This window comes from Nothoprocta perdicaria, unplaced genomic scaffold (genome assembly GCF_003342845.1).
Source record: "Nothoprocta perdicaria isolate Ctin4 unplaced genomic scaffold, notPer1 scaffold_343, whole genome shotgun sequence".
Lineage (NCBI taxonomy): Eukaryota > Metazoa > Chordata > Aves > Tinamiformes > Tinamidae > Nothoprocta > Nothoprocta perdicaria.
Window position 1 is genome coordinate 468,943 of NW_020455581.1, and position 12,644 is coordinate 481,586.

Here is a 12,644-nt window from a genome sequence, read left to right on the forward strand (position 1 = left end):
TGACTTCTTATAGCTCCATAAATTAAACTTCCAAGTACTTATCATACCTAATAATTGCAGACAGGCATGTGGGGATGTTAAATTTGGACAATTTTTTATTTTTCTTTAGCATGTCCACACACCAGCCAGCGGGTGGGCTTTAGAAAAGTCAGGCGAAGGCAGAAATTGCTGGGAGATCTGACAGAAAAACAGCTGTTACGGTGAAGCAAGAAGAACAAGACACCCTTGTGTCAAAGGGAAACGTTCAGGGAACGAAGGAATGACTGCAAAGGCATTGGAGGCACCTGGGATCAGCGAGTCACTGCCACTCTGCTGGGAGCCCAGCCCGGAGGTGGCAACTCAAGACATGCCTGTTAGGAAGGCAGCGTTCAAGTTGACACTGAAGAAGGCTTAAAAATGGAAAAACAAAAAGGTGTTTCCATTCAAGGTTCCAAGAAYGAATGATAAATCACTTAATATTCAAAAATTTTTAGTCTTGACTGGGCTTGCAATCCTAAAGACTGAAGTGGAAGCTTTTATATTTAGCGTTGAGTGTCTTTCCTGCTGTGGCCAGTTGTGAACGCTGTGTTTGGCCAAATAACTTGTTTTTTTTGTCACTACCATAGAAATACAGGATGCTCTGCCGTTCCTAAGCCTGGTGCTGTGTGGTGTGTGCAGTGAGAACACAGACTCTCAGCTCTGTGCAAAGCCCTCCCAAGAGCTAAGCACTCATTTTAATAACAGTTTTATTGRAGATTGAAATGAATTTGATCAATGAGTGGTACAGTTGCTGTGCCTCCCATATCGTTAGCAAAATGTTTTACAATTTTAGAAATAAATAAGAAAAGTTATAAGGAGATACATGCTAGAAAATGGTTATGAAGAGGGTACCGGCCCTGGAAAGCCAGGAAGGGGAGGAAGGGCGAAATGATGGAGGCGGCTCCTGTGGGACCGTTAGGTCGTTGCAGAAACACAGAGTGACTTGATGAAGGTGGCACTGCGTGTATTGACCCTGGTGCTGCTTCGCTGATGAAAGCTGCTGTCCCCTTTGATCTGTCCACGTTGGTGACGCCCAAGGCTGACGAGCCAAAAGGGGCCAAGCCAAAGCAGAGCGGGCGCCCRGACGCTGTTCCAAGGGAAAGCGGCTGGGCTCAGCGGGACACCTCTCCAGCGGCTGTGGGCAGATGGAGGCGCTCGGACCTCCTGGATGCTCCTGTGTTTCCCTGTGTTCTGCCAGACTTGCCGCGTCTTGCCAAGGTTGGCACTATCTCGTGAAACCAYGAGAGAGGAAAACACAGCTCTGAGAACTCGCACAAATCCGGTATTTGGAGCAGCACCGAGTTGTCCGTTTTTGCTGGTGAACGTTTCTGGGAAAGAACAGTCTGATGGTCCTCTGAGAAACTAATCCGAGGTGCAGGGTGCTGCAGGAAGAGGCATYGCAGGTGCTGGAGGCCCAGGCGTTGGTCGAGGTGCCGCGCGCTGCGCTGTGGCTTTGGTGCTGCCCGGCCCGAGGCCCCGGCAGCCCCCGCTGCTCTGCACCCGCACGGGGCCTTTGCCACCGCTGCAGCAGCCACGCTCCGTCTCCGTGCGCTCTTCCCAGCACCTTGCTGCCTTCGGCGTTCCTCACGACAGGGAATGCGGGGGAAGTCTGGCTTTGCATTTGCTGCCGGCTTGTCCATCCCAGGATAGACAGTGTCTGTGGGGTGACGTCCGAGAGGAGGCTCCGTCTACCAAGCGCCTTTCGATAGGAGCAAATGTTGATGTAAACAGGCCTGTCCGTGGCCGTGCAGGATCAACGCTGCGGGATCTGAGGGAAGGGGGGAGGGAGGGAGGGAGGGCTGCCAGGTTTTTCTTCAAAGGTGTTAACATATTAATTGAGTTCACTGAAAGACAGAATATCCAGGGAGACTTCTCATGGAGTCTGGCATTTGAGCTTTTCAGGTAGCAGTTTGCTTTTTTTTTTTCCCTCATCGGTATTTCTGAGCACAAGCCGGTGTTGCAAGAGGAGCCTGTTCCGTGTCTCAGTGTTATGCTTCTGTCTGGGGTAGGAGGGTAGTCGGTGGGAACCAAAGAGTATTCTCTCTTGGCGTGTTTTATCCGCTCGCAGGTGTAGCCCTGCTTGCCGGCACCGTGGTGTCCGCGCTCGCCGAGCTCCTCGTGAAGCGCACCCGGGCACTCGGCCTGGCTGCAGACGCTGGCAGGCCCTGTCCCCACGTAACGGGCAGCTCTGGAGCCGGCCCAGCTCTCCGTGGCCTAATGCCCTGTTGCTGCGAAACCCTGGGAAGCAGAAATTCCYGCTTGCCTCTTCAGAGCCCACTGCCGGGCACAGGAGCGGCAGCGGCATTTGGGAGCAGGGGTGGAAGGAGGCCCGCAAGGCAGGAGCAGCGCTGTCCTCGCGCCGTGCCGCGCTTGCCCGCGGCAGCCCCGGTGCTGTCCCACCGAGGGCTTTGCCTCCAGCGCGGGTGTCAGGCTCTGAGTCACRGAGTTTCCCTGCCTGGGTTTTGAATAGCTGGTTGGGATTCAGAGTCGGCTCTGTGGCTGCCCGGGTCTCCTCCAGACCCAAGTTCCCCCCGTGGGCTCCGTGACAGCTTGGGAGCGGTTTAACAGCTCAGCAGTGTGCGTGCATACCTGCGTGCGGGGAGACCCGGCGCGGCGGGCGCGGGGGCTGCGGGGCTGCTCCCTCCCGCGGGGCCGGCGCCGCTCGGCCCTGGGGCAGCGCGGAGCGGGATGCGCGGGAAGCGGGGAAGCAGGGAAGCGGGAAGGGAGGGCGTTCCCGGCGCCGCCCCGCCCCGGCGCCGCGGGGGGAGGTGCTGAGGGCGGTGCTGAGGCCCGGCCCGGCCAGGGCAGCGGCGCCGGCAGCAGCAGCAGCAGCAGCAGCAGCAGCAGCAGCAGCAGCAGCAGCAGCAGCAGCTAGAGCAGGAGCGACAGCAGCAGCAGCAGCTGCAGCTACAGCAGGAGCAGCAGGTACCGCTGTGGCCGGGGCCCTGCGCGGCCGCTCGGTCGGGCTCGGCGGCCCCTCCCGGGGCGCGCGGGTGCGGACCCCGGGCGGCAGAGGAGAGGTGGCCGCACCGGGGCCCCGGCTGCGCCCTCCCTGCTGCCTGCGGGAAGGGGCGCGGCGCCCGGCCGGCCTCTGCGCTCGGATAAGAACGGGTCTAGGGGCTGCTGCGAGTGCCGCTCTGAACGGTTTGAGGGGAGCGCGCTTCCTGGTGTGCGGACTGGAGTAGCTTGACCGCTGGAGTCACCGGAGGAGGAGCAGCGGAGGGGGAAGCTTTCGAGCTGGCTCCTTGCAGCGAGGAGCAGGGGCCGGGACATGCCCGTGCGTGCACAGCCACAGGCCCGCACCCGGATGCGTCGCGGTGAGCGCTGCGGCGTGCGCGTCGACCCGCTGAGCCGGGACAGCAGCGCGCCGGGGTAGCGCTCGGTGGTCACTGCTCCTCTGCTRAGGTGCTGCAGAAATCTCCTCCCGCTCACTTCCTTCCCCGAAGTGTTTCGCTGTCTGCTTTTAGGTGCGTTTTTSGCATTGCGTATGCGATTCTGCATCGCGTCTTGTGATTTTTATAAAATTTTATTTGGCTCCAGCTAAATATTAATGCTTAAGATGCTGACGATTCAGATGAAGATGGGGGGGATTCAGATGAAGGGAGGGTGGTTAATGCAGTAAATCGGTAASTAGCCCTTTGCCCAGGTGTTGGCCCCTTGTTTGGGAGCTTGCCCGTCTGTGAGGAAGTGTTGTGCTCTGCCGTGTGGAGGGGCTGGGCTGGGAGCCACGGAGTCTCCTTGGGAGGTGCAGCCTTGGGTCCTGGCAGGGGCAGCGCTGCAGGGAGCGAAGGGGCTGGCGGTGGTACCGCCTGGGGCTGGCGGCGCCCGGCTCCGGGAACTGGACCCAGCAACGCTCCTGCGTCCCAAAACTGCCCCCTTTGGCCAGCAGGGCAGCAATGGGAAGGGGCCTGTGGGCTCCCAATGGAGCTGCGGGCCCGGGACGGAGGAGAAGCCAGGCCTGCTGTTTTAAAGGCCCTTCCCTGTTCCCCTGCTGGCAGCTGAGCTGCCCTTGGGGATTCCAGGGTGGAATTCCAGGCATTGGGTGTCTCTTTAGAAACCATGCTCCCCCTCCTCACCCTCATTACGTTATAAAAGGATCAAACCTAAAGTAGATGGTGTTCAAGGTGCCAAGACATTTTTAAGGACATTGGTGAAAGAAGGRCTGGGTTGGCAGAGCCGAGTCGCAGAGGAGCAGCGCAGCAGGGGGAAGTTGCGCCTGCTTGCGGCTTGGCTCAGCGTGGAGGGGCCCCGTCCCACAGGCCGAGCGTGGGGACGGCCTGGTGGGGTGGCGTGGGGTGCCCGGGACCGAGGGGAGCCCGTGGGGCCGAGGGGAGCCCGTGGGGCCATGGTGTTCCTGCCGGTGGCCCCCACAAAAGCTGCCTCGTGAGGCGCCCGTTCGCGTGCACTGAACCCCTCTCGCTGAAGCCTCTCGGGGAGGCGACCGGGGCGACCCTGCCGACGTTAACCAGCCCACGGCCTCAGCGGTGCCGCCACAAGCCGCCCACCTTCCTTCAGCAGCCTGTGTTGGGTGCGGGATAAGAGCCTGGCTCTGCAGCACCGACCTTTAATGGGCGGCCGCGCTCCCTCCTCACGCGGCAGCAGCTGCGTGAACCACACGTGTCGAAGGCATGGGGGGCTCGGGGTCAGGGAGGAGCGCACCGAGGGGCGGAGATGGCACCTGTGTCTAGTGAATGTGGATCCCTGCAAGCAGTCACGGTGGCTGCGCCCAAACGTCATTATCCCGCGGGGAGGGAAGAGGCGGCTTCCCCGGCGTGGGGCCCGTGCCAGGGAGTTCCAGGCCGAGGTCCCAAKGCGGCAGCAAGCACAGCGAGGGAGCGGCCTGGAGGAGGGGAGGTGGGCGAAGCTGCTCCATGCCCACGCTCCCTGCTCCTGTGGCACTCTTCCATAGATGCGCTATGGCAAGGAGCACAAGTGTTGCTGAAAGGCTCTGGTCGAGCCACCACGTGCAGAACAGCCGGTGCAGAGGGTGTTCACTGGGTCTGGAGTCGCGCACGGCCCCCGTGCCTCTGGGGAGCGAGCGCCTTTCCCACCACAGCGTGTCTCTCTGGGAAGCTGGAGCGCAGAGAAGGGACGTGTTCCCAAACCCTGCACCACATCCCGCTTGGAGCAGCCCCGGACACTGCTTCTCCARCACCGGAGAGACATGCTAAGTGTATTCACGTATTCTAGAGTGTGGGACAGAACGTATTAGGAGGCTSTCAAGACTGGCAGAGTTGTGAGGGTTGTGGCTTCCTCTGTGTTTTCATCCTCCCTGGGACCGTTCCGGGAGGGGGCAAGGCGGGACCGCCGCCGCTCGGGGGTCGAGCTCCGAGGTGGGTCTCTTGGCGCAGACACCTGCTATGGCCGAGGCCACGCGCAGCCTCTCGGGGAGCGCCGAGCGGGCTCTGGCCGGCCCGAGGAAGCTGCAGGGAGCAGCAGCTACTTGATGGAATTGCTGCTTTTGCCCCGCGTGGGCACAAAGGCTCTCGCAGACTGGTGGCACTGCCTCAGCTCCGGGAGGAGCTGCTCTCCCGGGGAGCCCACGGGTGTGAGCAGGGCTGTGGGAGCCCCATCTTGGGTACTGAGAGTCCTGAGGCAACCCGGCCCCGAAGGAGGGACACTTTTCCTGCTTGCAGCCACAGCTGAGAAGTTGTTTATAACGAAATGCTGAGATGGTGTCATTTTCTCTTCTAGGAACTCGGAATAAGAATTCCTAGACCACTGGGACACGGACCAAGCAGATTCATCCCAGAGAAGGAGGTGCGGTGGTGTTTTCAAGTACACGGTGAACTTTATGCTTTTAAGGAACAGCCTTTTCGTAGTAACCCACATTTGGTTCAGGACAGCTGCTGAGCTGCAAAACACTTGCAGCAGCCATCGCGTTCAGCCCTGGCCAGGCTTTGGCCCCAGCTCTAAAGTACAAAAGCCAGGAGGTCCCGGGGGGACACGGGCAGGGTTATGACACCTCCTGCACCGCCTCCCTAGCATAAGAAACCCAATCCTGTTTCTGGAAAGGTGTCCGTTTGCACAGCCAACCTCCGGATGTAATTTCTTACTGGTCCACGCGGCCGCTGCCCCTCTGCTCGGGGGATACTTTGCCTCGAGCGCTCGCTGCTGCCGCAGATAGTCCGAGCGGCTGCAAGGAGCCGAGCGCRCCGGCGCTTCCGTCCGCGCGCAGCGGGAGCGGGCGAGAGCTCTGTGACCTGCCGCTGCCTGCCAGCAGCCGGGGAGCCTTCGCGCCAGCTCCCTTGGGGAAAATAATTACTCGGCTTGCCTGCTGCTGTAAGTAGAGAAGTCAGATCAGTCGGGGGCATTTGAGAAAGATAAAATGAAACAATTAGAAGTGAAAAGTGGGTGAGAAAGTGTAATGGTAAAATCAGCTTTTGCTGCTGTCCCCATTTGGGACCTCCAAAGGGGAGGCGTTACAGAGCACCTTACGTGTCTCACCGTATGGACGCTGGTCTAATGCCATTAATCCATTACGCAGTTTCTTGCTGGTGCGCGTTTAGCAGAGGCTCACAGGGGCTCGGGTTGCTGTGGACAATGTGTTTGCTGTATTTGATTTACTGGTACCTRTAGGCACCGTTGCCCATTGCTCTTTCTGTTCACCAGACCGTCGAGGTGGGGCGCGAGGACGCCGCCATGCACGCGCTCTTTGCAGACGCCTTCGCCACGCTGGGCCGCCTGGACAACGTCACCCTCGTGATGGTTTTCCACCCGCAGTACCTCGAAAGCTTCCTCAAAACCCAGCACTACCTGCTGCAGATGGACGGGCCGCTGCCCCTGCATTACCGACACTACATCGGCATTATGGTAGGTGGCACCCAGAGCTGCGCTCTGTGGTACTCGGTCTCTTGCACAAATTGCTTCCCAAGGCCAGGGCTTCAGGCTCGTAGTCTCAGTAGGAATGTGGGGAGGAGAGGAAAAGCTTTACTCTGCAGCCAGCGGCAGCACTGGGATTCGTACAAGTGACGGCGGTTCCTGCCGTGAGAGCGATGATCAGAACAAGCTGCTCTGTGGGCCACCTTCCTTACTGTTTCATTCTTTGAACACTACAAGTCTCGAATGCTTTGAGGAAATGATGACTCGTGGTATTTGTCATAAAGGACTCGCTTACTGTAATTGTTTTCTGGATCATCCATGTGCTTTCCTTCCTAGGCTGCAGCAAGACACCAGTGCTCTTACCTTGTTAATCTCCATGTGAATGACTTCCTTCACGTCGGTGGGGACCCTAAGTGGCTGAATGGCCTGGAAAACGCACCTCAAAAACTGCAAAACTTAGGAGAACTGAACAAAATGTTGGCTCACCGACCCTGGCTCATCACCAAAGAGCATATTGAGGTAAATCCTGTGCCACAGAACACCGAACGTGCCTTTGTTTTCCAGCAAAAGCAGTCGCAGACTTGTTGGGCCGGGAGGCAGGGACAGATGCTCCGTGTCGGTGGCTGCAGCGCCSTGTTGCAGGGGTGCAGCCTGCGTGCTTGACCCGGCTGCTTCCTGGCTGCAGTGCCTCCGCTGCTCCCCTTCAAGCTTAGCCYGGAGGCCGTGGGCGCTGGGCCCTGCCGGCAGGCCCTGAACCTCCCACACCTTCCTGCCCCAAGGGGAAGCTGCRTTTGAAACCTCTCAGCCCGAGCAGAGCATCCCACGCACAGGGACGGGATGGAGGGAGCCYGGCCCTAACGTGAGGCTTTTGCCCAAGCGATTGGCCAGTTGTTGCCCAGGGCTTTCTGGGACCGTAGGGAGCAGCTGGAGCAGGGAGCGATTGTTGCGGTTGCAGCCTCGCTGAGTGTGAAGTTTCGGCATGAGTGAGCCTGGCGTTAATGGAAACCGCAGGCACCGAGTGAAAACCACAGCAGAGGCAGGGGCTGCTGCGGGGTCGGGCTGGGGGCAGAGCCTCATAGCAGGACACTGACCCACCTGTGGGGCTGGAAAAATAACCTCCTGTGGCAAAGAGGCGGGTAGAGAAATTATTTCTGCTGTGCTGCAGTTGGTAATGGAATCGTTCGAGCTGCTTCTTAAGTGGGTGCTTTTGCCTTGCCTTCTTTTTAAAGCAACTTCTGAAGACGGAGGAGAACAGCTGGTCGCTGGCGGAGCTGATCCACGCCGTGGTCCTGCTCACGCACTACCACTCGCTCGCCTCCTTCACCTTCGGCTGCGGCATCAGCCCCGAGATCGACTGCGAGGGCGGCCACACGTTCAGGCCCCCGTCCGTCAGCAACTACTGCATATGTGACATCAGCAACGGCTACCACGGGGGCGACGAGCACCCCGGCAGCCCCGCCGCCAGCCTCCCGGTACGTGGGTGCCGCCGCAGCCCTCTCCTCCGCGCTGACAAGGTGCAGCGCGGGCCCCCGTCCCCACCTCCTTCTGTCCCGTGGGGGTGGGATCAGCATAAGCAAGGCGAGGGCTAAAATAAGCTGCGCTCGGGCGAAGCTGCGGTGTCGCCGGTGAGACGGAGGCAGCGGCAGAGATGCGGTCGCGCTGCCGCCACCGCACTCTTGTCACTCGCCACCCCACTGGCCTGGCTGCCTTGGGATACGTGTGGGCAGGGCCTTTCAGCATCCTTGTGCTGATGGGTTTGTCCGTGACTGGATACAGAATTCCTAGTGTGCTGTGATGGTGCTAAACCAGCTCTTGTGCAACAGGATCTGCTGGCACTTAGGAAGCCTCCTTTGAGGCTTCACCAAACCTGCGTTCACATTCGCTCTTCCTTTTTCCTTTGATATGTTTGTGAGCAGAGAAGGGGTAAAATACAGTTGGGTAGTAAATTGTGGTTACTTCCCCTATCAGAATTTCAGTTACCGCTCCTTGTTTTTCACTTGTTTAACATTTAGATTAATCAAGAGAAATAATTTTTTATTTCAGTCATTTTAGTGTGAGAACTACTTGTTCCAAAAAGCTGTGACTCTTGAAACACTCTAAAAATATCAGGGATCTAATTGAGAGAAGATGATGACTAAACGTGAACTGTTGGATTGGTACAGATTTCTTTCAAGAGCTGTTCTCTTAGAAAAGTCAGCATTTAAAGGAGGACRCAGCCGGAGTTGAAATTTTCTGGCTTTAAGATTTCTACTATAAAAGTCAGTTCTTGTTGCACAGGAGACTGACGTATTCGTCTCTCCTTCTCAAGACTACCCAGTCCTTGTGTGAAGTGGAAGCCCTTATGGAGAAGATGAAGCAGCTCCAGGAGTGCAGAGACGARGAAGAAGCCAGCCAGGAGGAGATGGCCACGCGCTTTGAGAGGGAGAAGAGAGAAAGCATGCTCGTGTGCTCCTCAGGTAGAGAGGCTCCGCCGGAGCAGAGCTGCTCTTTAGGCTCCTCCGGGTTACTTGGAGAAATGTTTTTTACCAGACAGGGGGGAGCAGGGGGAGGGAAGGGGCTATTAGAGGTTTCAAAGCCAGTACCGTTATCTTAGGAGGATGGAGATAAGAGGGTGCCTTGTTGTCCTCCAGAAATGCATGCCAGTGAAGCAGCACCAAGGTTTGGGGCATCTCTCAAACATGCCCTAACTCTCACTATATATATGTGCTAGAATGGCTATATGTGTGGCTATATGTGGCCAATATATATGTGCTAGAAACTTATCTCCAACAATGGAAGTGTGACCCATAAACCCCACAAGGCAGTGCTTTTCCAAAAAGAAGTCTTTTAAAACATGCAGCTGCTAAAGTTTKGAAGACACTAGGTTTGGGGTGACTCTGAAATGATAGTTTGTGTGTTACAAGCCAAGCTTTCGTGTAGGCTTTTCCAGTTTCTCTCCAAAAGAAACACAGCACAAGACTAGGTCTGTGCTTCAGGTCTGTGTGGTCATTTTAGAAGCACAGAGGCCCTCGTTTTTCTCTAGTGGTTCTGCCTGTGCCCTTCCAGGTTACATTCTGACCAAAATTTGTGCAATTGTGTTTGAAATCAACAGAAGATGAAGAATCGGCCCCAGCAAGAGACGTGTCTCGCCACTTTGAGGACACCAGCTACGGCTACAAGGACTTCTCCCGGCACGGGATGCATGTGCCCACCTTCCGCGCGCAGGTAACACGGGGCAGCCGCGGGAGCCGTCCCACCAAGGTGCTGCTGGCGCCGGGTGCCACGGCAAGAAACAGCTGCCACGGAATGTGCTGCCCCCTGTCCGGGGAGACTTCCAACCAGGCAGCCCAAACCTCTGCCCCGGGTTATTTCCCCCAAGGAAAATTACACTGAAGCACYGGCTAGGCCGTCAAGCGTTGATTTCTGATGTGCTGCATTCTGCGTTCTCCTTTCAGGATTACTCCTGGGAAGACCACGGCTATTCCTTGGTTAATCGCCTCTACCCGGACGTGGGACAACTACTTGATGAAAAGTTTCATATCGCTTATAATCTGACTTACAACACGATGGCCATGCACAAAGATGTGGATACCTCAATGCTCCGACGAGCCATCTGGAACTATATTCATTGCATGTTTGGAATAAGGTCAGTCTTGCCGCTGTGGTTCTGTACGTGCCACGTTTGTTCGTGTCGGCCGTGGGTTTTTTCCCCTATGGAAACACACCTCCGTGCATCTTTACTGATTTGCTGCCGCATGAGGGGGATGGGTCAGTGGAGGTACCAGTTACACAATAATATACTTTCCGTTAGGAACTTAGAAAACAAAAGTGTAAAAAGCAGTTCCTGAAAAGGAAAGTGTCTCTCTCTTTCAATTTTGCACAGATATGATGATTATGACTATGGTGAAATTAATCAGTTGCTGGACCGCAGCTTTAAAGTTTATATCAAGACTGTGGTTTGCACTCCTGAGAAGACCACAAAACGAATGTACGACAGCTTCTGGAGGCAGTTTGAACACTCTGAGAAGGTAGGTAGCAGCAGTGCCTCTCGAGCTGCAGCTGGGCTCTGCTGTYGCACTGCAGTAACTCCCACACGGACGTTACTGCTCCTCTCAGAGCCTTTGCTGGCTGAAGGCTGCAGCCCCCCAGCCCTCCTGGCTGAGTCTCAGCAGGCTTCGAGTCACTGCAGCTCTCCCTGAAGCTCTGTTTCCCATTAGACCCCGTGTGGAAATAGTTGAGAGAGACCCTGCTTTAAGAGGGGTGCTGTGGCTGTGAAGATTTAAGGGTGGAAATAAAATACTTCCTCTCGCAAGTAATGAATTTGACTGACAGACTGATAGAGGTGAGCTTTCAAGCACACAAACCMTTCTTGAAAGTCCAGAACTCTGCATCTCCAATCACCTCTATTCCATCTCCTCAACTAGCCGCAAGATAACAGTTTTACGGCATGTCATAATTTTTCTTGTGCTTCTCCTCAGCTAACCACTCATGTCGGTAAACACCTCTGTGTGTCTCTCTCTCTGTCCCACAGGGGCAAAAAACCTTTTCACCTCTTCCTTTGCTAACAGCCCCCTCCACTCCTCCGGTATCAACCACCCTTTTGCCTTTAATGATCTGGTTAAATTAATTAAGCTCGACTACAGCAGTCAGGTGCAGGCTGCTCCTAGTCCAGTGCTGCGGAAGGGTTTCTGTGCTCAAAAGCTTCTCGGTTTCCTCCAGCTTGACCAGTTGGTTGACTAGAGGACAGCACCTCTTCTCCCAAATCTGGCTCTGCTTAAACGTAGCCCACGCCCCGTTGCTGCAGTGCTGGTTAAATCTTCCCTTTTGCAGAAGCTAGACAGCCCGAGCCGGGGGGTGGCTGGCGCGGGTTGGGCTGCGCCGCTGCTCGCGCAAAGCCGCAGCCCCCCGCGCGTGCTCTCGCTCAAGGCGCTTGCCGGGTTCTCTAAAGCCACCTCCTGTCTGCTTTCCCCAAGGTGCACGTGAATTTGCTTCTGGTAGAAGCTCGGATGCAGGCCGAACTCCTTTACGCTCTGAGAGCTATCACTCGCTACATGACCTGATGCCTCCGGCCGCCCCTCGACGGTGGAGTTTGCGCAGCCGCAGCTGGCAGAGGATGCTGCGAAGCCTCAGGACCAACAGTAGCATCAACTCAGACGCCTATTGTGCCATAACTCCTTTAGTTTCAGCTCTTTCCGTGTTTGGAATATCACTGGTGCCCCCAGGGGCAGGCAGCGCTTGCCAGTTGAAAAGATGATAGGGTTGTGCAGAGGTGCTGCCCCATCATGGTATTTTGGCTTTAGGCAGCACGGGACCCTCTCTGAACTTGTGGCAATATAGCAAATGATAGATGATATATAAATCTTGTATTAAGGCAAATGCAACAGGAGTTGGAGCGTGGAAAGAAGTGGGACTTGCCGAAATTTGCTTTCCCTACAAGAATAATCCTAGAGAATCTTGATGCTGCTATTTGTGCTGGTGGAGTGAACAGACAGAGGCTGTTCCAGTTAAGCTAAAAGTGACAGTGAGCACTGCTGTTGTCTGAGCCTTTCTTGTGGGTGGTTTCCAAAAAGCCTTGTTATTGAGCTTTATTTTTTAATCAGAACTAAAACTCCTCTCTCCACACTGACACTTGGGAAGATAGCAGTCACTTCTCTGGAGTAGTCTAGCCTTAAAAATGCTCTAGGACCTTTGTCCGGCGGTGTTTGGGGAGCTCCAAAGTGCAATGGTCTTCCTCGGGAAAGGAGAGGAGTTCAGTCCTCAGAGCTTTTTAGACGTCCAGCTACATCRAGTGTCAAGTAGCTCCTTCTCCTGCTTTTCGAGGATGA

At 56.2% G+C, this 12,644-nt stretch overlaps 1 protein-coding gene across 1 annotated transcript; it reads left to right on the top strand.

The window, feature by feature from the left end:
* Positions 1-5,712: 5,712 nt before the first annotated feature.
* On the top strand, positions 5,713-12,552 carry SESN1 (sestrin 1). Its single transcript, XM_026043969.1, has 9 exons — positions 5,713-5,778; positions 6,631-6,831; positions 7,177-7,359; positions 8,070-8,312; positions 9,149-9,296; positions 9,932-10,044; positions 10,275-10,465; positions 10,703-10,847; positions 11,793-12,552. The coding sequence occupies exons 2-9, from the start codon at positions 6,661-6,663 to the stop codon at positions 11,877-11,879; spliced, it is 1,281 nt and encodes a 426-aa protein (XP_025899754.1). The 5' UTR covers positions 5,713-5,778; positions 6,631-6,660; the 3' UTR covers positions 11,880-12,552.
* The last annotated feature ends 92 nt before the right edge of the window (positions 12,553-12,644 follow it).